This window comes from Odocoileus virginianus, chromosome 16 (assembly GCF_023699985.2).
Source record: "Odocoileus virginianus isolate 20LAN1187 ecotype Illinois chromosome 16, Ovbor_1.2, whole genome shotgun sequence".
Classification (NCBI taxonomy): Eukaryota; Metazoa; Chordata; class Mammalia; order Artiodactyla; family Cervidae; genus Odocoileus; species Odocoileus virginianus.
Window position 1 is genome coordinate 4940074 of NC_069689.1, and position 11900 is coordinate 4951973.

At 42.6% G+C, this 11900-nt stretch overlaps 1 protein-coding gene across 2 annotated transcripts in view; it reads left to right on the forward strand.

Annotated features, from left to right (window-relative positions):
• Positions 1–10676, forward strand: part of LOC110143088 (neuronal acetylcholine receptor subunit alpha-7) — a 149883-nt gene extending 139207 nt beyond the window's left edge. For both annotated transcript variants that reach the window (XM_070477662.1, XM_020902628.2), the window contains exons 9-10: positions 2284–2393; positions 6261–10676. In XM_070477662.1, coding sequence (XP_070333763.1) covers positions 2284–2393; positions 6261–6779 — 629 coding nt within the window. In that variant the 3' untranslated portion in view covers positions 6780–10676. The remainder of the gene's footprint in view (positions 1–2283; positions 2394–6260) is intronic.
• The last annotated feature ends 1224 nt before the right edge of the window (positions 10677–11900 follow it).

Consider the following 11900-nt stretch of genomic DNA (forward strand, 5'->3'; position numbering starts at 1 on the left):
AATAGGGGTCCCTTACATTGATACCCTCAGGCTTCACTTCACAAATCCAGAAGCCAAGGCCCTTCTTATTGGAGCTTCCTGGATCCGTAATATTTGACCAGAGAGCCTATAGGTATAAAGAGCCTCTGTGGGTGTCATGTTTTTCCCAGAACCATTCCAGAAGCAAGGATACTTCAACCTGACATTCTGACCCTGTCCTTTCACTTTTAGTAGAGACCTGCAGCAGAAACCACCCTGAACCAGGCAGTCAGCAGGCCCTGATGTCTGATGAACCCACAGGCTCGGCGCCGAGCCCACATCTAGAAGAATGGAATGGCCTCCTGGAAGGCCTTCTAGAAGAAGGACAGCTGTTGGCCTTAGACCTCTGTTGTCGAGATTTCAGCTGTGGGATCCAGTCACCCTGGATTGCTGTAGGTCACTGTATGAGTCTGCTAAGGCTGCCACAATAAAAGCCCACAGACTGGGTGGCTTACACAGGAGAAATTGATTTGTTCCCGGTTTTGGAGGCTGTGAGTCCAAGATTAAAGGGCCAGCAGGGTTGGTTTCTGCTGAGGTCTCCCTCCTCGTCTTGCAGACAGGTACCCTCTGCTGTTCCCCGACATGGTCTTTCCTCTGTGTCTTCACATCTCTGTGCCCCTTTGAGTACCCAAATTTCCCCTTTTTATAAGGACACCAGCCAGATTGGACCAGGTACCACACTAACAATCTCACTTTAATTAATCTCCTCTTTGAAGGCCTTCTCTTCAAACACAGTCACATTCTAAGGTACTTGTCATTTAGAACTTCAACATACAAATTTTAGGGGAACACAGTATGCAGCCCATAACAGTCATGGTTTGGTCCCCTTCCCTCCCCTTCCCAGAGGTCCCTGATGCTGATGTCAAGTCTCAAATGTCCTCCTCCAGTAGCTCCTTGTATGTTCCTCTTGGTCTCCATGGGAAAGCAGTGAGTTCCTGCCTGCCTGGAGAGTAGGAGGTATTTTTAACCAAGTGTAGGGCCACATACTTAGCCTTGTACAAGGATGTCTGTTTAAGATCTCAGCCCCTTGGTGGGTAGCCACAATGAAGGTTTATCTATTTATTTGCATTTATGTTAGGATAATTTATTATTTTGCTTATTTAAGGAAGCATTGATCATACATATTTTTGTTTCATTATTTTTAATACTCTTTTTGCACTTGAATCCATGCTTGTAATCCCTTTTTAGTTTTTGAAGTATAATTGATTTACAGTATCTTGTTGGTTTGAGGCATACAGCACAGTGGTTCAGTGTTATATATGTGTGTGTGTGTGTGTGTGTGTGTATTCTTTTATATATATATTTTCAGATTATTTTCCCTTATAGGTTATTACAAAATGTTGAGTAGAGTTCCCTGTACTATACAGTAGGTCCTTATTGGTTATCTATTTTACATATAGTAGTGTATATGTTAATCTCAACCTCCTAATTTATCCCTCCTCCACACTGAAGGTTTAATAATCATAGTTGACAGTTAAATAATGCCCACCTATGCCAACTTTTTACTATACCCTTGGCCCATAAAATTGTTAATCTCTGCACCAACCCTGCAGAGAAGGCATTTCTGTCCCTGTTATACAGTAAAGAAACTTAGGCCCAGAGAGGCTATGTGGCCATCTAGGCTCACAGATGATAACCAGTGTACCAGGAGGGAGCGCCATGCTGCTTCTCACCTGGGCCGAGGTAGAGAAACACATCTTTACCCATCAAAGCTGAAGCTGATGTTCTCAGCCTGAAAGGACACTGCGGCTGACCTCTTCTTCAGACTGGCCAGCTGGCACTCCCCATGCCCATGGCTCTGGGTTGATGGAGCCAGAGCCTACAGTAAGTAGAGCCATTCTCCAGGCCTGAAAAGACAGCTCGGTGGCACCCAGATCTGCCCTTGCTAGACGTCTGCAGCCTGCCCATGGCCTGCAGTCATAACTGTCATGACCACCTCCTCTGTGTCCCAGTGGTTTCAGTTCTAACAATGATGCTTCCTTATCAGACAACCTTATCACCGTCCTGTGAGGTGCACTTAACTTTCACCAAAAGAAGCAGTCAGGGTTCCCAAAAGTTCAATCAGCTGGTGAGGCTGCTCACCAGTACTGGAGGAGGTAGGTCTGTATGCTGCGGGCTGGCCTCTCTGGGCTGTGGGCTGCAGGCCTGGAAGAGGTCACGCTCTGCTCTTGGGCCTCACTCCCCAGCCCCTGGTGGTCAGGACGCCACCGTCTGGGTTCCCCGCACTGTGCTGTGGTAACACCCCTGCATCTGCGCTCTCTGCAGCCCAGTACTTCGCCAGCACCATGATCATCGTGGGCCTCTCTGTGGTTGTCACGGTGATCGTGCTACAGTACCACCACCACGACCCTGATGGTGGCAAGATGCCCAAGTGGGTGAGTTCCTCCCCAGCAACTCCACCAGAAGAGAGGTCAGGGTGCATTCCCCAGAGGGGGCTCTGAGGATGACTTATCTATTTTTAAAAATCCCCAAAAAAACTTGGATTGCGAAACAAAAAGCTGCAGTTCCTCACATGTCTGCATATCTCTGCATCCAGGGGAGTAGGGTGAGTGCTGTCAGGGTCCCTCAGGGCTGTCCTTACAACCTGACGTCTCAGAAATGGGCTTAGGCCACCACTTTGCACATTTCACTGAACAGTGTTTCTAAACTTTCTTTCTGCACATACAGCGTTAGAAGTAACACAGAAGATGAACACACAGCTGTGGTTAGAGCTTCAAAACAGAATGAGGAGTGAAAAGAGTAAGAGAGTGAGCAGTGTACATATATACATTCAGTTGTCTACAAAATAATCAATTAACAATAAGAAGAATAGAAAGGAATTTTATTTGAGTCAAACTGAGGGCTAGCCTGGAAACCAGCTTCCCAGATGACTAAGAAACTACTCTGGAGAAGCAGGGTTTTCAGCACAGTTTTATATCTTGTCAGAACAAAGAACGTTAAACAAGCCGAGGTTACATTTCTTCAAGGTAAAAAAAACAGATCAGCTTGTACACATTGATTCAGCATGGCCTTGGTGCCTGAGAAGGGAGTCTTATCATCAGAGGACTAGCACTGACATCCCAGGAAGAGAGGTGTTTAATCTTTTATTTTTATCATGGACATACTTTACTTTGGGTCAGTGTGCCCTTTCCTTTAATAATTAAAGCAGATATACAATGTATGTTTGATAGGCCGTAGGCTATTTTAGTTAGCATAAAATTCAGGTTAACTCATGCATAAGCCAGAATGACTTCCCTGTATCTCAAGATATGAAACTTTCTTTTATCACAAGACATATAGGAAAGTCATTTAACCAAAAGTCTATAAAATAAAGGTTAACAGTGGTGAAGGGGGATGTGATAAAAGGAAATGGATGGAAAATAAACATTTGTCATCGTAGCCCAGGTCAGGCCACATGGTCCCATGTTTCCCAGCACTGATGCCTTGTGATGTGTTCTGATGTTTCCCAAGCCACAGCTGTGCTCCATGGAAGTCCAGTGTCCTAAACACTATACCCACTCTTGCTTAACACTTGGCAAACCTTGGTTGGAGGCTGAGCAGGGCCTGGACTTTTCCCACCTCATGTGATGATGTGTCCAAAGCCCCAGCCAGAGCAGAGCTGTCCCCCAAACTTTCACCCCACTTGTTTCTGGGGCCCCACATACCTTCCAGTCTTCCCATCCAGAGAGCAAGGCTTAGGGACCACTGGGAGCTAAAGAAGCCCTCTCGTGCCAAAACAACCTTGTCTTTGCTGACCCATAATCTTGAGTCCAAACTCAGAGTCAGTTTAGAACTGAATGCAGCTGCAAGATGTAAAATGCATTTCCTTAAATCTCCAGGAGCAGGGAGTTCCTGGGCCTTCTAAAAGTATCCATTGCACAATAATTTACAGTTACACAAAAGTTAACTTAAGAAAGACCTTTTTTTTTTTCTTTTTTAAAGAAATTGGCTTCACAGAATGACTGCCCTTGAATTCTTTTCCACAGCAAGTTCTTATACTTGATAACTCTCTCATGGTATCAGCAATGGACTCCCCAAAATGGTACAACCTCTCACACAGGTCATATCACCACAGTCTGCAGGCTTGTTTTGAGAAGTTCCACTCCCCACCCCTCAAAAATGAAAAAAAAAAAAAAGCTGAGACATATTTGTGTACATTCATCTACATTCTCTTCTGACTTAGAACCTTGAAAGACTTTCTTGTCTATATCCACCCATCTGTTTGAAATAAGATTTACAAGTATCAGAAGTCAAAATCAAAGAGTTATAAATAAAATTCTGCTCCCATTCCTACCCCTACTACCACCACCAGTTGATAACCATTTCAATTAATTTCTTTTTCCTTCCAGTGTTTATGCAGATGCCAAAATATAAACACATATTCTTATTTTTTCTGTTTTGACTGTTGTACAGAGAAGGAAGTTAAGGCAGTGAGTTATAAAACCATTTTTAATGACCTGGTAGCATTTTACTGTTCCAGAGAAATCTGAATTAGAGTATATGTTGATTATTCACCTCTCAGCACGAGAACATGTTAAAGCAATGGTGCAAAGCAAATATGAAATGTGTATTTCTCTTTCATTTTATATAACACACTGCATTTTTTTACTTTCTTTCTATGTGTTTTTGAAACATAAACAACCTCCAAGGGGCTTTCATTATAATCTGTTGCCATGAAGAAAACACTGCTGGTGCGGTGGCATTATGTGACATTTGCACAGCCAGAAACAAAACCATAACCTAACAGAAGAGGTCACAAGCACAGACTGAGAAGTGCCAAAAGGATAATCTCATCTTCTGAGATGCTTTAGCCTTGAAAGCTAATGATTCAAGCCATAAAATTCAAAATAGTTTAGCTTGAGCTGTGCCCCAGGAGATGCGCAGACCCCCACGTGTGTGGCAGGCAAAGCCCTGGATCTGAGGCTCAGCTCTCCCTGCACCGCTGAGTCTGGGTTTGGGCACATTCATGACCCCATGTGCTTCCTTGAGTTCTGGCTCTGGCTTTCTGGTGCCTTCCCAGTGGGGGTTGGGCTAAAGTCACCAGGGTTTGCAGAGAACCCAACAGACAGACCTTTTTATGGATGAGTCTGTGGAAGTCAGAACACATAAGGTGACTCAGGCTCACTGACCTTGAGCCAGTTTATTCATCTCTTTGAGCCTAAGATTCTTTTTTTAAAATTTATTTTATTCAAGTATAGTTGATTTACAGTGCTGTGTTAGTTTCTGGTGTAAAGTGATTTATATATTTACATACATACATACACACACACAGTGCATATATATGTGTGTGTGTATCAGCCATAAACACAAAGGATTTGGGCTCATTTTGCACTCTATCAGCAGAGCTAAAATATTTACCATCTGGCCCTTTAAAGAAAGTCTGCCAACCCCAGCTTCAGACTTTCCACAGCAGTTTGTCTTGTATCATCTCATTCAGTCTTCACTGCAGCCTAATGGATTAGGTTAGAGGTTCCTAAGCTGCCATGGTTCACAGCACCTTTCATGAGTCAGGGTTCTGTTTTTTTCCAGAGAGCATCTAAGACAGAAGGAATACTTAATGGTTCTATAAATAAAACAGGTCAAAACAACTGACTAAGTACTTATGCCCTGACAGCTTAGCACCTGTCGGCACAGCAAACCTCACACCTTGGAGCATGCTCCCCTGCTCGTCTGTTCCACGATGACTTTCTTGGCACTTGCTTTTTACCAGGACAAGTTCCAAAATCTGCTTTGCAAGGGTAGGATATCATGCAAGGAATTCAGTGATCTAATGTAACAGTCTGGACTGCTTCAGGCTAGGGATGCACACGGTGTCTCAAGTGTCACAGGGTTGCCCCTTAAAACTTAACATCTCCAGGGGCGCCTTTATGAATTTGCTGCTGCACACTGGGGTGCCTCATACAGAGCTGAAGATGACGATCCCTAGTTCCAGATGTAAAATGCTCTGTTCCCCAGCTCAGGGATCCCTTTAGAAGACAACCCTCTTCACCCACACAGGCTGTCTTCCCTGAGATGGCACTGTACCCATAGCTGCTTCCCAGGGTGATTTTCTGTGTTGCTTTATCATCACCTCGCAATTGATTGAACCATCATACCCCGTTGGCACTGCTTGCCTGTATAAACTCGCCTGGGAAGGTGTGGTGACCTGTCACCCCTAGGGTCCACCCCCACGAAGGCTAGCAGGTATTACAGTGTGTCCCCCTTGCTGTCAGGATCAGCCGTGGGCTCTGCCCAGCACCTCTAAGACTGTGCTGTCTCCGCAGACCAGAGTCATCCTCCTGAACTGGTGCGCCTGGTTCCTTCGCATGAAGAGGCCGGGGGAGGACAAGGTGCGGCCAGCCTGCCAGCACAAGCAGCGCCGCTGCAGCCTGGCCAGCGTGGAGATGAGCGCAGTGGCGGGACCACCAGCCACCAATGGCAACCTGCTGTACATTGGCTTCCGCGGTCTGGACAGCATGCACTGCGCACCCACCCCTGACTCAGGGGTCGTGTGCGGCCGCGTGGCCTGCTCCCCCACTCATGACGAGCACCTGCTGCATGGTGGCCAGCCCTCTGAGGGGGACCCGGATCTGGCCAAGATCCTGGAGGAGGTACGCTACATCGCCCACCGCTTCCGCTGCCAGGATGAGAGTGAGGCCGTGTGCAGTGAGTGGAAGTTCGCGGCCTGTGTGGTGGACCGCCTGTGTCTCATGGCCTTCTCTGTCTTCACCATCCTCTGCACCATCGGCATCCTGATGTCGGCACCCAACTTCGTTGAAGCTGTGTCCAAAGACTTTGCTTGACCCAGCCCTGGCTCCCAGCGTGTAGGACGTACACAGATACATGATGATGATGGCTTAAAGAGAACTTGGGATGGCTGATGCCACAGCAGCATTAAACCCCAAAAGACACATATGTACCCCATTGCTGTCATGTCAGTTTCAGTTTCCTTGTTACTTTCAGTAATGGGATCTCAGCACATTTCAGTTTACCCCTCTTTAGTGGGCCATTTGATATCCTTGGAGTTGGTTAGTTCTTATGGTCAGCAGGACCCCCGAGGATAGTTTTGTCCATCCCACATTGCCTGGTGAGCTCTTCAGAGGTTGGGGTAGCTCAGGACTGACAGCCAGGGGAGGCCTGGACAGCGGGTTTGCATGCCTGCATGTCACTTGTCATGAGGGCCTACATGAAAATTCATACCTGCTTTTGCCTGTGTACGAACCTAGATTGAAGTTAATCACAATAAACCACACTCAGTAAACCCATCAGATGATTGATGAAACAAACTAAACTAAAACGTAAAACCCAACTACTCGTTTTTCTTCAATTCAGACTTCAATTTTCTCTACCAAAGACAGTTGATAAACACCTCTATGTTATGTCTGCATTTTTAAAAAGAGACAGTAATATTTGATCTTGTAAATTACGCTTTTGCCAGCCTGATTTTTGCCAACTTACTCTCTTGGGAATCAGGATGGACACAGGTGTGTGTTGATTCTAAACTGGGACCAGACTCAGTCAGGGGGATTTCTGTAGATCCCAAATATTCTCAAGCTTCCTTTGCTGCCCCTAGGCACCAGGTGGTTGAGTGAATCTGTTCTATTCTCCAAAACCCAGAGGACAAGTAGAATTCTATTAGAATTACCACCCAATGTAATAATAGCTGATGCTAAATTAAACCATCTATTTTTTTAACAGTGTATTAAATGTTTCACATATATTGGAGTTGGTTAGCCTTATAAAATTTGTGGATCCAAACAAATGCACAACATAAAGTCACCAGAGTATTCCATGCATTTTCTCCTTGTGTCAGGTCTAAAAGGCAGGGACTTGGGCCTTTTTTGGCTCCCTGTGTTGCAGGAACTGGGGAAGGAGTGGTGTGGCTGATGGCTTTCCTGAATGGCAGGCAAGTGGTGGTTAGCAGGAGAGGCTGATAGACTAGCAGTGGCTGCATTCCCATTAACTCCGGTTCTGGTTTGGCAGGGCTCAGCTTATGCACCCCGGCTTCAGCCCAGAGAGCTGGCTGAATGAGCAGATTCACTGTAAGCTTGTGTTTTGAAAACAAGGGGGCTTTCTTTTAAATCCAAGTGGTGACGCAGTTCTCTACTTAGATTTTCTACCTGACAATCGTCACTTTGCTTCTCCCATCGTTACTGTTGAATGTGATCAGAGGAAGACACAGGACAAGACAGCCTGTCCTGTTCTGTCATTTCATTTAGTAAACTCACAGAGCTCAAAACTGCCGAAAATGTCTGAGCTCCTGGGGATCTTTAATTTGCTTCTAACCTCCGAAATGGCTACGTTATGAGGGAAGATTTGATTTTTCAAGCAAAAGAAATTGCATGCCCTTCTCCAGCCATTTAGCTCACTCACTTCTGGCCGGATTTGTGTGCACTGAGGAAGAGGGAGGTGCATGCCTGCTCTCTGTGTCTATGTGTGTGATAACATGTGCATGTGAGAAACTTCAGAAAAGGTACCTGGTTTACAGTAAGAAAGTTGATAAATAAGGGCATTCCAGCATTATGCCGTTTGGAGCAGGGTTGTCCTCAGAGTGCACTCATTCTATATGGAGTGGATGAAAAATGCACATTTTTTTTCTATTAAAGTGTCTTTAGAAACAACTAGAAGTGTTTTGATATATAAAGAGTGTACTTCATTTCTTATTGCTATTCCAAGTTGAGCCCTACTACATTTTGCTTTAATTAAAAAACCTTTTTGGTTTTGTATTTTATACAGAAAAACATAAAAAGGCTAACAGAGTTTGGATTTTGACCATGCAAATAACTACTCCGTGATTTAAAAAGTAGTAATAAGAAAAGATGCACATGTAGAAAGACAAGTATGAAGGGCTGAAAATAAGTGCCCCCACCACCACCCCTGCCTTATCTCCTCATAGGGGACCACCAGTGAGCTTCTGGGGAGGGATGGGCATTTCCAGAAAGGAACGAAAGGAGAGAGACTGAGGAGGGAGAAAGGGGACGTGGAGAGAGAACCTCCTTTTCTGTCCATTTCTAGAACCTGTGCTGTGCACAGCACCCTGCACTTTGCTTTTTTCATTTGATGTTAAGAGATCTTTCCATAACAACACATAAGGATCTACCTCATTCTTAATAGCTGCTTAACCTTCCATTGTCCCTGTGCACTATTAATTTCTTTGATTAGTCTTTTATTAGTGAACCTATAGAATATTTCCTGTCTTTATTTTTATACACAGATCTAGAATTAGCATCCTTGTACTTATATCATGTCATACTTTTGTGACTGTATCTTGATATCGATTGGAACTTGAAAATGGAGTTGCTGAATTTAAGATTATGTCTATTTAACACTTTTGTCAATTATTGTCAGATGATTCTTCAAAAATTTATCTTTGGTTACACTTATCAAGAGTATAATGAAATGATCAATTTCTCAGTTTTCTCAAACAGCTTTTATTCCAGTCTAGTGAAGAATAATATTACAATATTATTCTGACTTAGTTCACGTTATTAGGAGTGAAGCTGAACATCTTTTCAAATGTTTTCTGGTCACTTTTTGGTAAATTTATGTCCTTACACAGTTTTGGCTTTTTCCTAGTTAATTTGGACGTATATTTTGAAATTTTTCTGTCTCATGTCTTGAAAATATTTTTGTCTTTTGAGGTTCTCTATTGATTTTCTTATTTATTGTCACATACATAAAATTTAAAGTTTTATGTTGTCAATTTATCCTTATTTTCCATTTTAGATCCTGGAATTTATTTCCAGTTCTAAAAGACCTTTCCCATTCTGAGATTATAAAGAAATTTACTCATATTTTCTTCTAAATCCTTATGGTTTCATCTGTTTATCTTTACCTACTCTTAACTCCCAGGAATTCATTTATTGCAGGAAATGAAGATAAAGATGTGATTTTTTTTTTCCCCTCTAAATGGTTAGTAAGTTGTGCTAGCAAAATATATAACAGTGCATTCTGGTATAAAATTATATAGTTTTTTCCCCCTTTGTTCAAATGCCACCTTATTTGTAAACTAAATTCCTCAAAGTGTTTGAATCTACTTCTGTTTTATTGATTTATCTCCCTATGAATTCCTTTAATTTCTGAGGCTTCATTCCTATTAATATAAAATATTCATATTAATATAAATATTTTCAGGTCAAGGCTCCTCATAATACTGGCCTCTCTCTTTCCCTTTAACTCTCTTTCTCATACACACACACATAACTTTCTTAACAAATGGGGCCACAGTGAATTTATAGATTGTTTTCCTATCCAAGAATGCTGCCATCCAACTTATATTCAAATCTCATGTCACTCATAGAGTCTATGGTTTTGTTCAGATAGATCCTATGAATTTGTTATTGTCTATTTCTAGATATTTTATCATTTGGCTACCATTTTCAATGGAATAATTTTTTATATTTTGTATTCTCACCAGATATATAGGATAGTAGTTGATTTTGTATATCAGTGTTATAATCAAATACCCTAATTGTAATTTCTTACTGTTTCTAAGGTTTTCTTTTGCCTCCCCCTTTCCACCAATTTCCCTTATTTCTTTCTCTTAGCCAGCTGCATTGAGAACAGTATTAAAGAATAGTGATTCAGGCAGCATACCTGTCTTATTCCTGACATCAATAGAATGGTTTAATGTCCCACCATTTAACTTGAATGAAGGCATGTATTTTCCTTATAATAAACAGTATCTGTGTATTCTCAAAGTGTTAAGGCTTTCTGGGGCAAATATAGATGCTGGGTTGTTTTTTTTTTTTTTTTCTCACAACCTTCTCAGTATCCATGGAGATGATTAGAAGGGTTTCCCTTTGCTCTTGTAGGACATGGTATTTTAATGGATTGCTTCAGACCAATCTACTACTATGTTCCTGAGACAATCTCTACTTACGGTTTTTGCTATCAATTTCATATAGAAGATGAATCATTCTGCAGCTTGTTCTTGTGTGCAAAACAAAAAGAAACCAAAGATTGCTGTATATTCTGCAATCATTTACTGGGTTTTAGAATCATCTACTTAAGTGTCAAATGTCTCACCAGAGTGGGGAGCTGTCTGCGCATACGCTGGAGTGCTTCTGCATTTCTCCCACTGGGCATGTTAGGTCCTGGGGCATTTCTGAAGTCAATTTTGGAACATATTTTTTTTTTTTTTATAAAATTAATTTTACTCCATTTTCAGTATATCTACATAGTTTTACAATATGGGAACTTAGGATTTAAATTTTATGTTCATGATAATGTCTCCATTTTTCATTTCTAAGTATGTACAATCCTTTTGTTTTCACTGATTTGGCTCACTAAGGGTTTTATTTTTCTATATTTTCAGACACTGAAACCTTAGACTTATTCATTAGTTTGGATACCTGACCTGATTTTATCCCCTGTTGCCCCCTGGCTTACCTGACCTTTCCTGGGACAGCAGACAGTACAGGTGGGAGTCACATCAAGGCTCTGGGGCCAGGACTGAAGCTTCATTTGACAGCAAGAGCCAGAAGGTCAAACCAGGCCAGGCAGTGGGGATGTGTGCGATGCGACTGGTCATGTCACCACTGTGACCACAGTTAGTTGGAGAACAAACCCACCAAAGCTTTGACCACAAGCTTTCTTGAAGCTCTGACTCCCGGAAGTAATCCTTTTCTCAGATAATAAATTCTGTTCCCTCATTGCTTCATTCTTTCTGGCCCAATCCTTCCTAGACCTGACCTCACTGCTCCTGGCTCCTTTTTAAACTATCACTTACTTATTTTGAGTGTGGGTTTGACTTTTTAATATTGAAGCTTATCGTGTGATGGGGAGAGGACTGTCTGCAGTCGGGCTTTATGAACTCTTGTGGTCGAATTTTGCTGTGTCTGTAGCGCATCTCACTTTGGGAATCACAGGAATGCAAAACATTCTCTCATTCTGCCCAGTTCTTCACCCTTTCTAATCTGTTT